The 17,095-nt window shown below is 46.5% G+C and overlaps 1 protein-coding gene across 27 annotated transcripts in view; it reads right to left on the bottom strand.

The window, feature by feature from the left end:
* Window positions 1-15,648, bottom strand: part of ZMYND8 (zinc finger MYND-type containing 8) — a 127,170-nt gene extending 111,522 nt beyond the window's left edge. For 4 of the 27 annotated variants that reach the window (XM_041732210.1, XM_041732221.1, XM_041732216.1 and 1 more), the window contains exons 1-3: window positions 15,161-15,242; window positions 14,215-14,448; window positions 5,116-5,186 (exon numbers count right to left, since the gene is read on the bottom strand). In XM_041732210.1, the coding sequence (XP_041588144.1) occupies window positions 5,116-5,186; window positions 14,215-14,228 (85 nt within the window). In that variant the 5' untranslated portion in view covers window positions 14,229-14,448; window positions 15,161-15,242. Of the gene's footprint in view, window positions 1-5,115; window positions 5,187-8,460; window positions 9,012-9,087; window positions 9,814-10,530; window positions 11,250-13,011; window positions 13,391-13,413; window positions 13,550-13,591; window positions 13,765-14,214; window positions 14,449-15,160; window positions 15,243-15,501 lie in introns of those variants that run through there. The other 23 variants (XM_041732200.1, XM_041732225.1, XM_041732226.1 and 20 more) reach the window with 14 other exon arrangements.
* Between the last annotated feature and the right edge of the window lie 1,447 nt (window positions 15,649-17,095).

Raw genomic sequence — 17,095 nt, 5'->3', positions numbered from 1 at the left:
AAAGGGAAAGGAGTGGTTGAGCATGGTGGTCTAGTGCCTGGGGAGAGAAGAAGGCTACATTCCAGCAGAGGCGACCATTAATAAACAGATAAGAAGTAAAAGGTCATGGAGGAGGGCAATGAAGAAAATCTGGAGTTAGCTTGAGGAACCTTCTGGAATGCCATAATCATTCAATTCTCTTGATCTAGTGTTGTGGTCCTACAAATGTACACATGTGTTTAAGTTCATCAAGCTGTACACCAATGATAAGATTTAAAATGTACCAGAGATGCCTGGGTGGCTCAGCGGTTGAGCGTCTGCCTTCGGCTCAGGTCATGATCCTGGAGTTCCAGGATCGAGTCCCGCATCGGACTCCCTGCAAGAAGCCTGCTTCTCCCTCTCTCTCTCTCTCTGTCTGTCTCTCTCATGAATAAATAAATAAAATCTTTTTTTAAAAAAAGTTAAAAAAAAAAAAAAGTAAAATAAAATGTACCAGAATGTAGTAAACAAATGGCAGATGGTGAGAGGCAGCTTTCTCAGTTCAGGAGCATGAGGTTATAGACAAGGGAGGGGAGAGCAATGGAATGATCCACATAGTCATGGATCAGAATTGGAGACAAGTGTACAAACTCACGTTTGGTTTAACGCAGATACAGAGAGAAATCTTTATGGTTGTGGATATACATACAGGTCAGTGTACACACATACGTTTCCCTGCTGTGTGGGCCAAGAGGAACAAGGAACAAAGACATCTCCGTAGCAACAAGTACCCTGAGGAGCCAAAGCATGGTTTCCAATGCTACTCTTCAATAAAAGGAACCAGGGTGCCCTGGGGAAATGGCTAAATCCAGGGCAAAGGCAGAAAATATAAAGATGAGCCTAGTACATCTTGCAGTGGCCAAAAGTAAGAAAGCGTTCAACTAATGAGTCAACCAACCAATCAACCCCACTGATGTCAAAAAGATGCAGGAGCCAATTGAAAGAGCTTCCAATGGCCTAAGCCAGACAATCTTTTTAAAGATTTTATTTCGGGACGCCCGGGTGGCTCAGTGGGTTAAGTATCTGCCTTCAGCTCGGGTCACGATCCTGGGGTCCTGAGAGCCTGTTTCTCCCTCTCCCTCTGCCTCTTCCCCCCCTCATGCTCGCTCTCTTGCTCTCAAATAAATAAAATCTTTTTTAAAATCAAATAAATATTTTATTTGTAAATAATCTCCACACACCAGGGGGGCTTAAACTTACAACCCTGAGATCAGGGGTCACCACTTCACCCATGAAGTCAGCCAGGCATCCCTCTTAAAGCTACATCATCTTGAGCAACAAAATGAATAAAAACTAGCACTGAGTCACGCTGATATAAATGACTAAGTAACAAATAACTGGGGAGAAGGGATAAATCTCTCCTAGGGAAGATTTCCAAACAATTTGTGTATAAGCTCTGGGCCTCAAGGAAGTAGAGTGTACCCCCCACTCAGTAGGTGTGGAGGGGGTGTCGTGACCTCCTTACAGAGAGTACAGCACAGGTTGGTGACCTAACAAAGCCCGACCAGCCAGGTGGTCAAACTGAACATCACCAGGGATAAATCACCTCAGTAACATGTAGCCGCGAGGGGCGCCTGAGCCATTTTCTCAGTTAAGTAGTGGACTCTTGACTTTAGTTCAGGTCATGATCTCAGGGTCAAGGGAATGAGGCCCACAAGGGCTCAGCCCCCCCATCAGCAGGGAGAGTCTGCTTCAGGATTCTCTCTCCTTCTCTCTCCTGTCCCTCCCGCTGCTTACATTCTCTCTTAAAATAAATAAATCTTTTTTTTTTAAATGTACTTTTGATGTGATGAGAGGTGATGAAAATTCATTTTAGTCTGTGGTCTTCCTCCTCAAAAGCCCGCAATCCCAGTCCACCCAAGTCCAGCCGTGAGGAAAAACAACAGATAAATTCAACTGAGGAACATCCCAAAAAATACCTAAGCACTACTCCTCTAAAGTATCAAAGTCGTCAGAAAACAAAGTCTGAGAAACTGTGACAGCCAACAGGAGACTTCGGGGAGCCATGACATGGTAACTATATGCAATCTGGTTTACTGGGTGGGATCTTAGAACAGAAAACGACCTCAGCAGAAAAATCAAGGAAATCTGAACAACGTACAGACTTCAGTTGATAATGACATACCAATATAGATTCATTAAGCGTGCCAAAAGCACCATGCTAGCGGCTGATATTAATAATGGGGGGGGGCTTTCTGTGTGCGGGGGAGTGGGAGGGGTAACATGAGAGCACTCTGCACTATCATCCCAACTTATCCAGAAATCTAAAACCGCTCTAAAATTAGAAGTTACTTTTAAAAATATAACTGAAAATGATGGAATGGCTCCTTTGGACTGGGTGGCCACCAGAGGCCCCTGGGAGAGGATGTGTGAGATGAATCTGAGATAAGAAATAGGCAGCAGACGGGGGATCCCTGGGTGGCTCAGCAGTTTACCGCCTGCCTTTGGCCCAGGGCGCGATCCTGGAGTCCCGGGATCAAGTCCCGCGTCAGGCTCCCGGGCATGGAGCCTGCTTCTCTCTCCTCCTGTGTCTCTGCCTCTCTCTCTCTCTCTCTCTCTCTGTGTCTATCATAAATAAATAAATAAATAAATAAATAAATAAACATGAAAGAAAGAAAGAAAGAAAGAAAGAAAGAAAGAAAGAAAGAAAGAGGCAGCAGCAGAGCCCAGAGCAGCTTGTTCCCAGCAAAGAACACAAGACACACAAGGCCCCCAAGAGGGACCAGAGGGGAAGCAGGCAGGGCAGCTCAAGCGGAGTCAGGCAGAGAAATTGGTAGAGTGGAACAGAAGGTCTCAGGGTCAATGAAGGCAAGTGGGTTGAACCCAGGTAGGAAGGCCACAGTGACCTCCAACTTGAACCTGAGGGCACTGGAAGGTCAGTGGCAGGAATTTGCAAGATGAACAGGATCTCATCGGTCTTCTGAAAGCGAGCTAGCTGCTGTAGGGACAGGACCAGAGTGGGACAATGAAACTATGGACAGTGGTCATGCGGGCATCACTTCAGGTGCCACAGTCATTGGGGGACGCAACCTGGTAAAGAGCTGGGAGCATCCAGGAGGGCTGAAGAAGATGAGGGGAGGGCTCTCCCACATGGGGTGAGGGGGCTGAGCAAAGTGAGGCAAGATTCATGATCCCTGAGTCTCACCCTTCTGGAAAAGTCTCCACTATGAGGCTCCGGGGTATTCCAAGCACTGAGTGTCCAGGAAAAGAGAGCCTCCCTAGTGGTAGGTGGAGCCTTGGTTCATTTCATCCCATGCTGATGACCTGAGAGAGGCTGCTAGTCAGAGCCTCAGTGACCTCATCTCCCATCTCCTAAAGGGACCAGAGTAATTCAGTAAGAAAAGGCTTCAGGTACAAACACGCCTTCGTAAATACTATTAGTGAGCACTATTTCTACAAGAAAAGCCCATGGGGGAAGGAATCTGAACCCACATCCCCCTTTAGAGATAAGAACATGAAGGGACAGAGACAGTGTACAAGTGAGGGCCAGAGTGAGGACAAAGATCCCCCCCCCCCGCCCCCCATTCTCTGGTCCTTTTCTTTACATTCTATGCTGAGCACAGGGGACTGGGACATGCTCCCTCATCAGCAACCATCTCAAGATCCCTCTTCAGGAAGGTTCTTTCCTTGCTCAAAATTTCCCCATGAGGGCACCTGGGTGGCTCAGCTGGTTAAGCTCGAGTCATAATCCCAGGACCCTAGATCGAATCCAGCACTGGGCTCCTTGCTCAGCGGGGAATCTGCTTCTCCCTCTTCCTCTGCCACTTCCCTGCTTGTGCATGCACACTCTCTCTCTCTGCCAAATAAATTAAATTTAAAAACAAAAAAACTTCACCTTGGCTCTCCTGATCATTACAGGTGCTGCTGGCCCAGCACAGGCTAGACTGGAGGGGGAAAAGGGGACTGTGAGGAAGAAGCAGTAGCCCTCTGACTAGACACACCCTCCCCAAATCCTCAGCCTGCTCTATTCCCCAGGCACAGACCACCCACTTTGGCAGCCTGGACTTCTCTCATCTAGGGCACCCCCACCCACCCCCAGCAAACCATGCAGCAACCCCCCCCCATCAACAGCCAGCTTCCACTTCCCAAGGCTCGGCCCTCCCTCTCTGACCCTCATCTTTGGCCCAAATGACAGGGCTATCTTCTAAAAAGCCTCAAAAAAACTTTTTTGTTTCAGCTATCTCTAGGGAGCCACTTCTTTTAATGCACTCTAGCTGGATTCTAGAAAGATCCAGGATCTCTCTGGCAGAGTCTGTAATAACCCGCTCTCTAGCCCTCCCTACCTCCCCCATAATCCTCAGCTAAAAGCAGACACTCAGTGACTTGTCTCGATGGAATACCACAACCTTGGTACAACCATTAAGTTTGGAGATGTGCATTTTCATCAACCAAAGATGTGGAAAATGCTCCAGGAGCTTATTCCTAAAAACACCCCGAAGACAAAAAGTGAGTAACTATTTCCTTCTGGGAAGCCGCATACAGTCTCACACAGACCAAATGAAAAGTACTAATCCTACAATTAAAAGATTTTGAGGAGTCTAGTGCAGGATTCCGAATTAAAACATCAACCATGTCTGGTCCTAAACGCAAACACTGGCCCCCCCGGAAATCCCAGAGAGTCCTATTGCGCTCCTCTTTATTTCTAACCAAGAGCACCATTTTCCAACAAAGTGGGCCAACTTTGTTTCACTTCTGTGATTCCAAAGAGGCCTCTTATCAAAATGAGAAACCCAGCAGCAACTGGGCACTCTGGTTTCTTCTAGAACGCACTTTATTTAAATTGCAAATTCCTGAAAGTCACCCTGTGTAGAGGCAGCCAGCCACCCTCCCCTTCAGTCATGACACAGTAAAATTTACTGTTGGGACAATTCCTCCCACCTCCCAATAGGTGAGTCTACCTACACAGACCCACAAGGGAAAGGAAATCAAAAGAACGGATTTCTCCACAAATTAGGTCCATCCATCAAAGGTTCCTCTCAAAATCAGGGGAGTGTTACAGCCTCGGGTCCTAGAGCCACACTTCACTGCACCACAACTAGAAAAAGAAACTCCAATTTCCTCCTCTGCTGGAAGAGATAATACAAGATTTTTACTCACCTTTGGAGCGAGTAGAGATATCCATGCCCTCTACCACCTCCTGTTCAGTTTTTATTTCCTCTTCGGCCAAGCTGAAACAGAGCAAATTATGTTCACGTTTAGGTAGACTGAGAACTTGCCCCATGGGGGCCGCTATTGAGAAGTTCTAACAACACACCCTCGTTGAAGACAATCTCCCATCCTTATGCAGGGCTGAGAAGGGGGAAGAAACCCACACTAGATTTCCAACAATGTGCTAAGACTCCTAAAGGAGTTCTTCAAACCACTAAGTTGTTCTTTTTTTAAGTCAAATTACTATTGCAGTTGTCATGCTGTTGGGGGATGCAAAAAAAAAAAAAAAAAAAAGCACGTTTTTAGACACACAATTACAATCTGCCCCTGTGGGCCAATGAGAACCCAGCCGTCAGGTAAACAAGTTTCTCCTTGTTAATACCGGGTTCAGGTTGGAGGTGGTTCACAGGGTACCCAGAGTTGTGATCTCTGAATTTTGCAAGGCCGAGAGCATTTCCCAGACCTCGTGGCTAATTCTTACGATTTCCCAATGAGGCAGGAACACGAAGAGTAAAAAAAGAAGAAAGGAAGAAAGAAAAACATCTATATACACACACAGGTATGTTAAATTGCAATAGGTTAAATTGCAAAGTGGGAGAACATGCCCAGGTTAGAAGCAAAGGGCCTGGTCTCAAAACATTCACACCATGAGCACTTATCCCAGGAATTAGGCTTGGGGTGTCCACACTCCCACCCCCTGGATGTTTCTCTCTGTTGCACGCATGGCTTAGAGAAAGCATTCAGCACTCTTGAGCTGTGACTAATTATCCCCCACCACAAAAGTGGAATGAGGAAGGATTATTTAAAAGACAAGCTGAGAGTTGGGGGCTGGGGAGAGAAGCAGGGGGCAGGAAGCAGGCCTCTTAGCTGGGAAGGTCCACCAGAATCTTCTCTCACTCTCTCAGCTGGAACTCCCATTGAATAGAGTACAGGCCACTTCATGTGTTCCCCCCCCCCCCCCACACACACACACACACACCTCCCAGGCAAGCCAGTAGTTCTGCTTTTATAGGTGCAAAATGTTTGAGGTGCTGGCACTTTCCAAGCCTTCAGGCTGACAATGAAGTGTTAAGAATATGAGCAAAGTACTCTAGCTGCAACTCCATCACTCTGTGATTCACCATGAAGAAAATGGGTGCATCACCAATTGTTATGTCCAGAATTTTCCATTGGGAAGACTCAAAGCCAGGACTGGAAGGAGGGCTGAGAGAGGAAGGATTAGAATGTCCCTTCTGTGTTCTGTGGTCTGAGACTGTGACAAGACAAAGGATGTCCAAAAAGGCCTGGAACCTCACAGTCAGTTGGAGATGGCTTTAGGAGAGGGCCATGTCTGATAGGGGAAGAGGACTCAGGATGGGAACCAGACAGGAAGAATTTTTAGCTCGGAATAATATTAGAAGAACTTGCACGCCTCAAACTTAACTAGTCCCAGCAGAGAGAAGAAAGGTAGTTTAAAATTGGAATATGAACACATTTTGCTCTCTGATATGGAACCCTATTAACAATTTCATTTACACTGTCGCCATAAAGGAAGCTGAAACACCAATCGCCAAAGGAACAACTGGCATCTTGTCACAAACGGTTTCCATCAGAAGCACACTCTTAAACACTTTGCTAACATGCAGTGTTACTAGGTGATTTGTGAAAGGTGATTTTAGCATGAATACTTTTTATTCCCAACTTCAGAGACAAACATTCTCAACTCAGAAACACACACTGCCTGCAACACACGGACATGGTCCAAATGGATACTGCTGATGGTTTCTTGCCTAGGATAACTGGAAATGCATTTTCATAAAAAAAAAACAAACAAAACAAAAAGCCAAACAGCCCTCAAAGATGGATAGATGGTCAACTTGAAAAGAACAAACAGCAACCTTGATCTTTCTAGCAACTAGAATTCTGTTTCCCTCTCTGGCATGAAGTATGTGAAATCCTAAACTTCCTGCAACCGATCCCGTATTTTGAGGGACACAGAAAACGCTCATCTAGAATCCCACCAAAACATACAGTGATAGAACAGTTATGCAGAACAGAGCCCCCAAAATCCACTTGAAGGATTTCTGCAGTGATGAAAACATTCAAAGGTGTATTGATCATGAAGGACTGCTTTCAAGAGAACAATTATTTGGCTGGTGGCAGCCCAGAGGAGCCGAGTCCTTCAGGCAGGGCAGGGCTGAGAAGCTAGGGAAATGCAAACTAGTTAGGTGGTGGCTATTTGCTGTTGCAGAAAAGGGGAGAAAAGTGAAGCTGTTTTATCTTTCCAAGTATTACAAGTGGGCCCCATAAACACCTAACTTTAGCAATAGCACCACCAGCTTCAGCCAAGGATTTTTCAAGCACAGTTTCAGAAAACCATCTTTTTTCACAGTCAGCAAACCATCCTTTCAAAGGGAACCCGTGCACGCACATGCACGCACACACACACAATAACTTGCATTTGACTAAAGGAAATTGCAGTGTCTATGCATTAAAAGAGAAAAAAAACTTCATTTACAAGAGTAAAGACCAGAATGCAAAATGAGTCATTTTGAATAGCCACATCTAAAGGGACTTCCTTTTTTCTACACCACTGATCTCAGTTTTTTTGGTGGTTGTTGTTTCTTTTTTTTTTTTCTTTTGGTTTAGTGTTAAGGACTAGTATGTTATTAGGGAAAAAATTATGAATATTACATCAAAAGTGGTGGTGAGAAAAGATCTGTACCTGTCTGAATGCCCCACAGATCGTGGTCAGTTTAGGTTAAGAACTGTTCAGTCATTTGGAGGGGGGGAAAAAAAGTCAAATAATAATTATTAAAAAGAAAAAGCAGCTGCATCTGGAGAAAAGACTTTGAACTCTTGTCATTAACACATTAAAGTCTTAGAAAATATACAGCATCTCTCCTATCTGCTAAGCTTCCAGCAACCCCCGATTATTTAAATCAAAAACAATGGAACAACAAGCCCTTGTTTCAAACTGGCATTACTTTTTTTTTTTTTTAAGGTCCACTGGAGAGGCTGGGGGTCAGCTAAAGAAAAGGGTAAAATTAGCTGAAAACCAAACAACAGCCTTTCACCCCAACAGGAAAATACACCATCAACTAGTTGTATACATTGTCTGTTCCCACCGCCACCACCTCTTGCACTCGCATTTACCCTAAGTCACTTGCCTCTGGATTTCACAAACTGATGCATTTCAGGCAATTAAAGAAGAAATAACAGCGTCTGCAAATACAACCCCAGACTTTCCCATCCGGTCCCAGAAAGAAGAAAAGATTTCTCCCCCAATGCCTGAGCAAGAAAACCCAGGCTTACTTCTTAACCTGCATGCACTGAAAAAGAGCAATTAAAAGTTGCAGATGAAGTGCTGCATCTCCAGGATGTTTTAAGCCTTCTGATTATTAATTCTGAGGACTCAAGGCTGGTCCGTATTCCCAGGAATGCCATCCCCTCAACACTTCCAAAAGAGAGAGAGAAAGAAAAAACATCTAGTTTTGACAGGAAAATAGGAAAAAAAAAAAAAAAAGAAGAAGAAGAAGAAGAAGAAGCCTGGATACACAATGCCCAGATATTTCTTTTCCCCAAGTGCTCCTACTACTTGACTTTTAACCAAGAATATCTAACCCAGCTAGAATATATAACCAGCATGCACAAGACTCTGGTTCTACAGATGAGGATCATCGCACGGCAATTCAAGAATCATGCATCATTCGCAATGACTTTTCCTTTAGCTTTTTACTTTCATTCAAAATACCAAACTGGTCCAGGCTGTGAGAAATATTTAATCCCCAAGACACAACATCTTCCTCTTCTAGATCACAAAAGAGTGAACATCTAAATAAGAAAACCATGCTTCCCTAAATCTGCAATTAATTTTTTTTTTTTAAATTGGGGGTGGGGGGAAGGGAATGGTTAGCAGAGCAGCTTTATATAAGCACTCACCTAAAACAGGCAGAGTCATCGGGAGCTAAGCTATTTATGCAGGATTCTTAAAATGGCGTCTGGCAACACTGCCTCATTCCTGTATTGAAGCTAAAATGGTAGCAGGTTGTTCAATAGCTGTAGCTCTTGTTGAAGCAGCCCTGCTAGTTTCAAAGCCACCTTCCTAAATATCAGAACTAGGAAAAGCTCAACCAAAGGACACCAACAACCCAACGTTTAGAAGCTTAAAAAAAAAAAAAAAAAATCTGCAATGACAGGGGGAGTTTGTGAAGTCACAGGTTCCTGAGGAAAACCCTTTCCTTTTAGATCCTCAGCCTTCAACATGAGGCTCTGAGATGGGGCCCCCTTGCCCTCCAATTAGGTGGGTGGGAGGTTAGGAATTATGCAGCCCTGTGGCATCAACTGCAACTGCGGCCGGACAGGTGCCTGCACAAATGCAAAAAATGTTAAAAAGGGAGCAAGCTGGGGGTGGAGGGGGGGAGGAAGCCCATTCCCCCTTCTTGATACATTAGAAGCCACCAGCTCTGCCTCCATACCAAAAAGGAGCTAGGTAAAATCAAAGTGTTGCAAGGGCAGCAGCCATCTGAGGAGCCAAGCTAAAGGGCTGCAGCCCTGTCTGAGGCCAAGGTAAAAGCAAAAGGCTGTTTCTAAGCCTGAAAACGGCCACCAAATACCCAGCCAGTCCTAAGGCAGTTAACCTCAAGGAAAGACGATCCCAGTCTGCAGAGGAGAAACAACAGTTCAAGCGTTCCCTTAGCCAATGCACGGGATACTCACAAATCAGATTTTTGTCCACCCCCAAAACAGAGCCCCGAAAACTAACAATGGGTTTTTGCAAAACCCGCTTCCAGAGGCCGGACGAACAGCCTCATAGTGGATAATGTAATTTACTGTTGTTACAGGTCTGAGAATTGGCCTCGCCACTCTGGTGCTGAGTGGGGAGTTTCAAGGTGACTGCTTTTTAGCTCCAGGGGAGAAAGGAGGGCATGGTGCCCAAGGCTGTGCCGGGGCAAGGACGGGAGGTTGGCTCCTCGCCGGCCGGTAGGTAGGTAATCTTGATGAGGAGGGACAGCCTGGCAGCAGAGCTAGCTGCAGTGCTGACATGGCTCCCGCCAGCTTGTTTATCTGTAAGGAGAGTGGGGAGAGGGGGGAAGGGCGGCACAGCCCTAGCAACCTGGAGCCAAGGGTGAATCCTCACTTGTTTTGCATTTAAGATCAAGGAGAAAGGGCTTCTAAACATATTCCCTTACTAAATCTCTGCTGTGGGGTGGCCGAGCCACTTTTGCATGTATCTTTCTTTTCAGGGTCAACCAGAGGCAAAGCCAGATCTAGGGCCTCTCGGCAGACAAATGTTTGTTGCCTCTGCCACAGGAGAGAGAAGAAGAAGGCAAAAGAAACAAAGAGATCACACATTTGAAGTGGTTGGACTTTTTAAAAACCTACCTTTGCCTCCAGGGTTTTCTGGGTTACTGTCATCCTGGCTTTTTAAAAATGTGACTCATTTTCCCCCCTCTCTTATTTAAGACCTGAAGAAGCTTCCTCACTGTTCTCCCGGGGAAAAGAAAAGGAGGAATGTTTTGTTTAAAAAGAAAAAGGGTTACAAGAAAAGAAAGAAAAAAATAAAGAGAAAAAGCTATTGTTTTCACCCCTAGTTTATAATCCAAGAGGCCCCATTGTTTCTTTCTTTCTGACTCAAATCTTTGAGCTGTTAATTATAAAAGTAACTGGACTCGGCTCCAACAGGCTAACTATGTTCATGCGCAGCAATTAGAAAAACTCTGTAGAAAGTTTACTGAGTGATTATATATAATTAATTCCTAGTTACAGACAGAACACTGACCATTTTCTGGAGCTAATAAAAGCAGTTACTCCCCCTCCCCCACGTGAATGCCACTTAATTTCCCAAAGCAGAAAAGTGAATCCATCCTGGAGGGTCTTGAAGGAAGAAAAAAAAAGAGAGAGAGAGAGAGAGAGAGAGAGAGACAGAAGAATCAAAAGCTCCAGTGTGTCTGTTTGTTCCCTGCAGCTGTGCATCCTCTTTGGGGACTAAGGAAGCAGAAGGAAAAAGGGAAGCAACCCAAGTTCCTTACCTCCCTCTGAAATTTATAACCAAAGCAGAAAGATCAGTCTACCTTGATGTAAAAAGAAAGAAAGAAAGAAAGAAAGAAAGAAAGAAAGAAAGAAAGAAAGAAAGAAAGAAAGAAAAGAAAGAAAAGAAAGAAAAGAAAAAGGGGGTGGGGGTGGGGAGGGAATGCCCCTCCAGATCTGGAATGTAGGAGACTCTTCAGCTTGGCAGACAGGCTTCTCCTAAAAGGAACAAAGATGGTAGAAACTTCCAGAAGGCCCCTTCTCAGTCTGGCCACTCCACTTGTCAATCTGTAACTCTTCCTCCAAATCTATTGGTTCAAAAGCTGGAGAGAGGAGGCCCATTGGGCTGCTCTGTAAGCCAGCACTGCTGTCCCTACCTAGTCCTGCTGCAATGCAGACATTTATTTTTCCCCCCTTAGTGAAACTGGGAAAATAAGCTACTTTGGAAGCAATTAACTTTTTACAGACTCATGCTTGGTGGTGGCCGCGGTACCAGAGGAAAGTGGCCAGCTGGGTCCAGGGCTGGGAACTTGCTGGGGCTGCACATCTGAAAACAGATCTTGGCTTTGCAAACCTGTGGGAGCCATTTTAATGCAAGCTTTTAGAGGACAAATGCCTTGCCCTTAGGTTTCCTTCCAGCCCAACAAACACACCATTATGCAAACGTTGAAGGCACCAAACCAGGAGTCTTGTGATTAGATACTGCTTCTGGGGAGGCCACAAGAACCTCAATATGTAATTTCCATTTACAGCCAGAAGATAAGAACAAAGAAAATAGCTAAGTGTCTGGACTGACTTGTGTGGGGTAGTAGCACTGTTCAGTTTTAAGTACACAACATCATTCATTAACTGCCTGCACTTCTTAACTCTAAAAGCTGGCCTCACACACACTTTTCTTAACTTAGAATTGGTACATTTCTTGTTATTAAATGAGCCTTTTTCCCACTGATGCTAAAAGGTGAGTGGCTGGACACTAACTAAAAGGAAAAAAAGAAAAAAGATTACTGACTCCATAAAGTTGGCATATAATACAACAATTGAATATATTTCCAGCATTTACAGTCAGTCATGCTAGATTGGTCTCCAGGCTGGAAATTTATGTAGTGAACTTCTGGGCAAATTCTGAAGCTAATGCGAAACAAGAGTCTACTTTTTTCACTCCTAGGTTCAAGCTACAGCATTGAGAGATCAGGGGAAGTGTAAAAAGTGAGAAATCATAAGTAAAGGCAAGCGTGCATATAGATGTGTGGGTCAGGCTTGGGAAAAGGCCAAATCTGTTGTGCTGGGAGTCCTGAGTCAAACCAAGTTTGGTGGTGGGTGGGATTTTGCACTACAAGTTAAGTGTCCTTAAAACGGAGTCCTGACACCCCCGCCCCAACACACCACCACCACCACCACCATCACCACCACCACCACCACCACCACCACCACCATCACCAGGCTCCTGCCTCTCCAATGTTTAAGGCTCTGTGACTCTGAGAACAAGCATTTTTGTTACATTTCACAAGCAGGTCACCCACCCCAGAGTTCTAGCAAATATCCATACAATCCCAATTAAAGGTCTCCAGTCAAGTCACAATGAACTGAACATTTCTCCCCAGTCTCAGGGTAAACAGGAAGTGTGATCTTCAATCCTAGCAGCATGTTATCAGGAAAAATAGTGGATTCAAACAGTCACCTAAAATCAAGACACTATTAAAAAGCCCTTATTAGGTTACTGCTAATGAAAAGCCCCCCCCCAACTGCTGTAGCCAAGACCCTCTGTTATAAACAGACCCCAAATGTCCGCCAAACTCTTTATACATGGTCACAGAGGAAATGGATTGCTTTACTTACCCAACAAATGTTCAAGCAACCGTCTCATTTTTCCACAGTTAAGAAGAGAGAACAGGCTGGCAGATTTGGGACTTGATCAAAAAGGAAATTTTTTTTTTTTAAACAGTTACATGGGATTATTAAAAACACACACACACAACAACACAACCCAACAACTGAGTATGGAATGCTGTCATGAGCCACAGACATGATTTTATTTCCTCTGTGCTCCATCACCCAGGAGGACAGAGGATGATACAATGTAAAAGAGGGAAAAGAAAATGAAAACAAGGATTAAAAGATACATTTAGTTCATTGAAAATCATGCAAGAGGGATTCAAAGAGTCCTCACAGATTTATTGCAGGATGTTGCCCCTCCCCCTCTGCACACACACACCACCCCCCCCCCATCCCCATCCCTACTCCAAAAACTTCCTCCAAAGCCTAGAAAACACTTTCAGAAACATTTGCTGGCTGTAGGCTGGCTTGCAGAAGAACACTCTGTATCAACAGAAGTCAGGAAAAAAGGCTGAACAATGTAGTTTCAAGTGAAGCAGCCCTGTAGGGAGAGAACAGACCATGTAGAGACACCACCACCCACCTAGGCCCCAGGAGCTTGGATCTCTCCTTAGCACTGCTCTGCTGAGGGCTTGGTTCTTTGTAAAACACACGTCCTCTCTTGTCAGAACTTACTCCAGCCTTCCCAGGACCTCTTTGGAGAGGTAAACTTGCCTGCTTTGCTGTCTGCCATGAGCTCCCCTTGGAGAGGAGCCTGCTTGCTTACCTTCCATTTTCTTCCCCCAGCAGGCATGTGACACAAGAGAAGACAATAGTGCAGGGGGGGGGGGACTGCTCAGAGAGAGAGAGAAAGAGAGAGAGAGAGAGAGAGAGAGGAAGAAGGAGGGAGAAAAGAAAAAAAAAAAAAAAAAGCTTCTTTTTTGGCATTCCAGGATCTAGCTTCAAACTCTTCCAGAAACACCATGTCCTGGTGGAAGAAAAGGTGTGCCAGGCCTTTGCCAGTTTGCAAAATCAAGCTATGGCTAATGGCTACTTAGCCATGTGACCCAAGAAAGCAAAAAAATTCTCTCCAAACAGTTCCAAGTTAACCTAAGTGCTGTGGGGGTGAGTGTGGCACGGCCAGCCACAGAGAAATCACACTGCTCGCCCACAATTCGGATGTCTCAGAGGGAGGGGGAGAAAAGATGGTTAAAAAGTCGAGCTTACCTCTGTGGATGCATTGTTAACACTGTGTAATGTCAATACTTATAAAACATGGAGGACAGGCTCCTAGTTCTCACAGAAAAAGGGTTTGGCACTTCGGCTTGATGATCTGGCCGCCTAATAAGAGCTCATCCCCGATTGGCTGCCCCGGCGGAGCGGAGTGTAAGGCCGCCCGGGATTGGCTGAAACACTTCCTGAGCGATTATCTTTGTGAGGCTCTGGTGAGCAAGAGCCATCCTGTGCATAGAAAAAGACAGGCTAAGCTAGGCCTTTTGCAGCAAGAAAAACTTGGGAAAGGGGCCCCCAGACGCACTTCTCCCACACCCTGGCTAGATTTCCAGGCACGGGCAAACCAGTGCAGCCAGCCTGACCTGCTCCTGCAAAGCCTGAGGCCCGGATGCCACTGGGAAGGGAGTTTTTGGGGTGAGCTGGAAAGGGCTCACCCTCACCTGCCCCCACAGAAGCGGCTCTTGGCTGGGAGGAAGCCTGGCCCTTTTCTAGAACAATCCAGCAGAGCGGTTCTCCCCCCTTCCCCCCCGGGGAGGGAGCAGCCGGGGTGCAGAGTGTAGCCAAGAAGTGGGGAACCCCAGGAAAACAGCCAAGGAGGGGGTGGTCAAGAAGAAGGGGTTTAAGGAAGGCCTCTAAGGGAAAACAGCACACAGCACAGGCAAGCCCCCAAGAAATGGCCAGAGGGCAGCAGCCCTGGCTTCTCAGAGGACAGAGGATTCAGGCCGCTGGGGAAGAGGAGAGGCTCAGAGTGGTCAAGTTTGCATAGTCATTGTCAAAACGCCTCCTGGGCCTCCTGGAAAAGCAGGCCCGGAGAGCCATTTGCCGGCTGAGAATCTAACTTCTCACCACCACCACCCCCAGCCAGGACTCAAAGGAAGACCAAAATGGGTTCCTGCCTCCCTGCCAAGATGCCAACGGGGGCCCCCCTCTCCGTCCTTACCCTAAGAAAAGCCAAATGCGCTCCTAGCAGGCCACATGCCTAGATCTACAAACTTCCCTTCCCCTCCCGGCCCCCTCCCCCACCACTGAGGCCTGCTAAACCTGTCAGTTAAACAAAAATCTGACTTCCGTATTAGTCTGCAATGCCTTCAGCTTCCTGCCTATTAACCCTCTCTCGGACTCTGGGCCTGGCTGGGAAAAACTAGGCCCTGAGATCGCAGAAAAGGCCTGTGGAAAAATACCAGCTGCAGCTCTCCCAGCAGATGCAGAAAGAGAGAGAGAGAGAGAGAGAGAGAGAGTGAGCCGCTGTCTCTCGCCTTTGCTTCCCAAGGAGGCGTGTACCTTCTGAATCCAGGGCACAGGCAGTGCCTCTCGGTCTGAGAAGCCATTTAAATCCAGAGGGAGAAAGAAAGATGTCAAGCCCAGCGAGGGAACAAGAACCCCCATTATTAGCCAGGCCTACACCCACAGCTTAGCCCTTCCTGCCACAATCATCCCTGTATGTATGTTCTCGGGGAACTGGGCCCTCGGTGGGCAGACAAATCCCATGAGCTTTATAAGGATTCTTGCTTAAATTTATTTCCACAGAGAACGGCTTCTTTTCGTCCCCTAAGGCAGATGGAACAGCTACTTCACACACAGACCTACACTTGGCAGCCCCCCACCCCCATCTCTGGCACTGCTCCCCAGTAAAATATTAACTAGTTTTTCAGAGCTACTTATAATTCCACCCATTTCAATAGTATTAGGAGGTCTCTGCCTGTTTCCTCCCTAAAGCTGCCTTTGTAGCTGGTCTGTACCCTGAGAAAGAAAAGGCAAATCCAAAAGGATCTTAAAATGTCCATGTTTGCTAGCTTGCTTCTTCTTTTTTTTTTTTTTCCGCAAAGACAAGGTGCTTAATTAACAAGATTTTTTTTTAAAAAACAGCAAGCTGGAACAACAGAAGCTAAATAAACACCATTCTTCAGAGGCTGGAGAAAGCTTCCAGAGGTGACGCAGCCATATGCCAGGAGGTAAAACTATGGCCCAATAAAGTCTCCCCGCTCCTCCTAAAATTAGGGCTCGTGGGTTTTCTGGTCCCACACCGTTCGTTCCCACAAAGAAAACCTAGAGCTGATCGCCCGCTCTCTCCCTGCCCCCGCCCCCCCACATGGACAACAGATGCCCACCTCGTGCACATAAATTCTTCCTGGCTGGGAATCTTATATCAAACAGAACAAGCCAGGAATCCAAACAGACTGTACTGCAAGGGCAGGGCCCAGGCTTTACGAAAAGGGAGGGGATTTTGTTGCCGTTGTGTATTAGGCGGAAGAGGCCCAGATGCAGGGAGGGACACCTCCATCACCAGGCCTGACAAGGGTCCAGCACGCAGGACAACAGGCCTGGGCCTCCCTAGGAGGGAGGGGCCTCCTCTTCCTGCCGGCGGAACCGCGTTCAGGGAGACCAAGTGGGGGACAAGAGGTGGAGGCCAGAGCTAATCAGACCGTGCTGTCCCTCTCCTGGCTGCGTGGGCAGCAGCCCTCCGCCACCATCCCCTAGGGAACAGTGTCTGCCTCTGCGGGTGCTGCTTTTGGGGGGAAGGACGTGTCTGTGAGTTTGTGCCGGATCTCGTGTGCCACTAGCTTCACGACCCAATGAGGAAATGAAATACGCCACTGGTGCGCGTGGTGGATTTTAACCCGGGATTAAAGCTTGTTGCATAAGCAGCTGCAGTGTCCTCCCCGCTTCCCCCACCCCCCTCTGATCACTTGATCACTCGAAATGTTTTCTGGGGCAAAGAGCAGGAAGCTGCCGGCTTACTCTGGCAGTTCTGCTGGGTTTGAGGAATGCTATTGGCATTCGGGTCTGTCTGGGGTTATCAGAAAGGCAGCGATTGGGCTGGGGACAGAGACAAAGGTATGGTGGCAGATGGAATCCTGGGAGGGACAGGGATTGA

Source organism: Vulpes lagopus, chromosome 18, assembly GCF_018345385.1.
Source record: "Vulpes lagopus strain Blue_001 chromosome 18, ASM1834538v1, whole genome shotgun sequence".
NCBI classification, from domain to species: domain Eukaryota; kingdom Metazoa; phylum Chordata; class Mammalia; order Carnivora; family Canidae; genus Vulpes; species Vulpes lagopus.
Note: the sequence above shows the minus strand (reverse complement) of the source record. Positions and strands in the feature narration are given on the sequence as shown.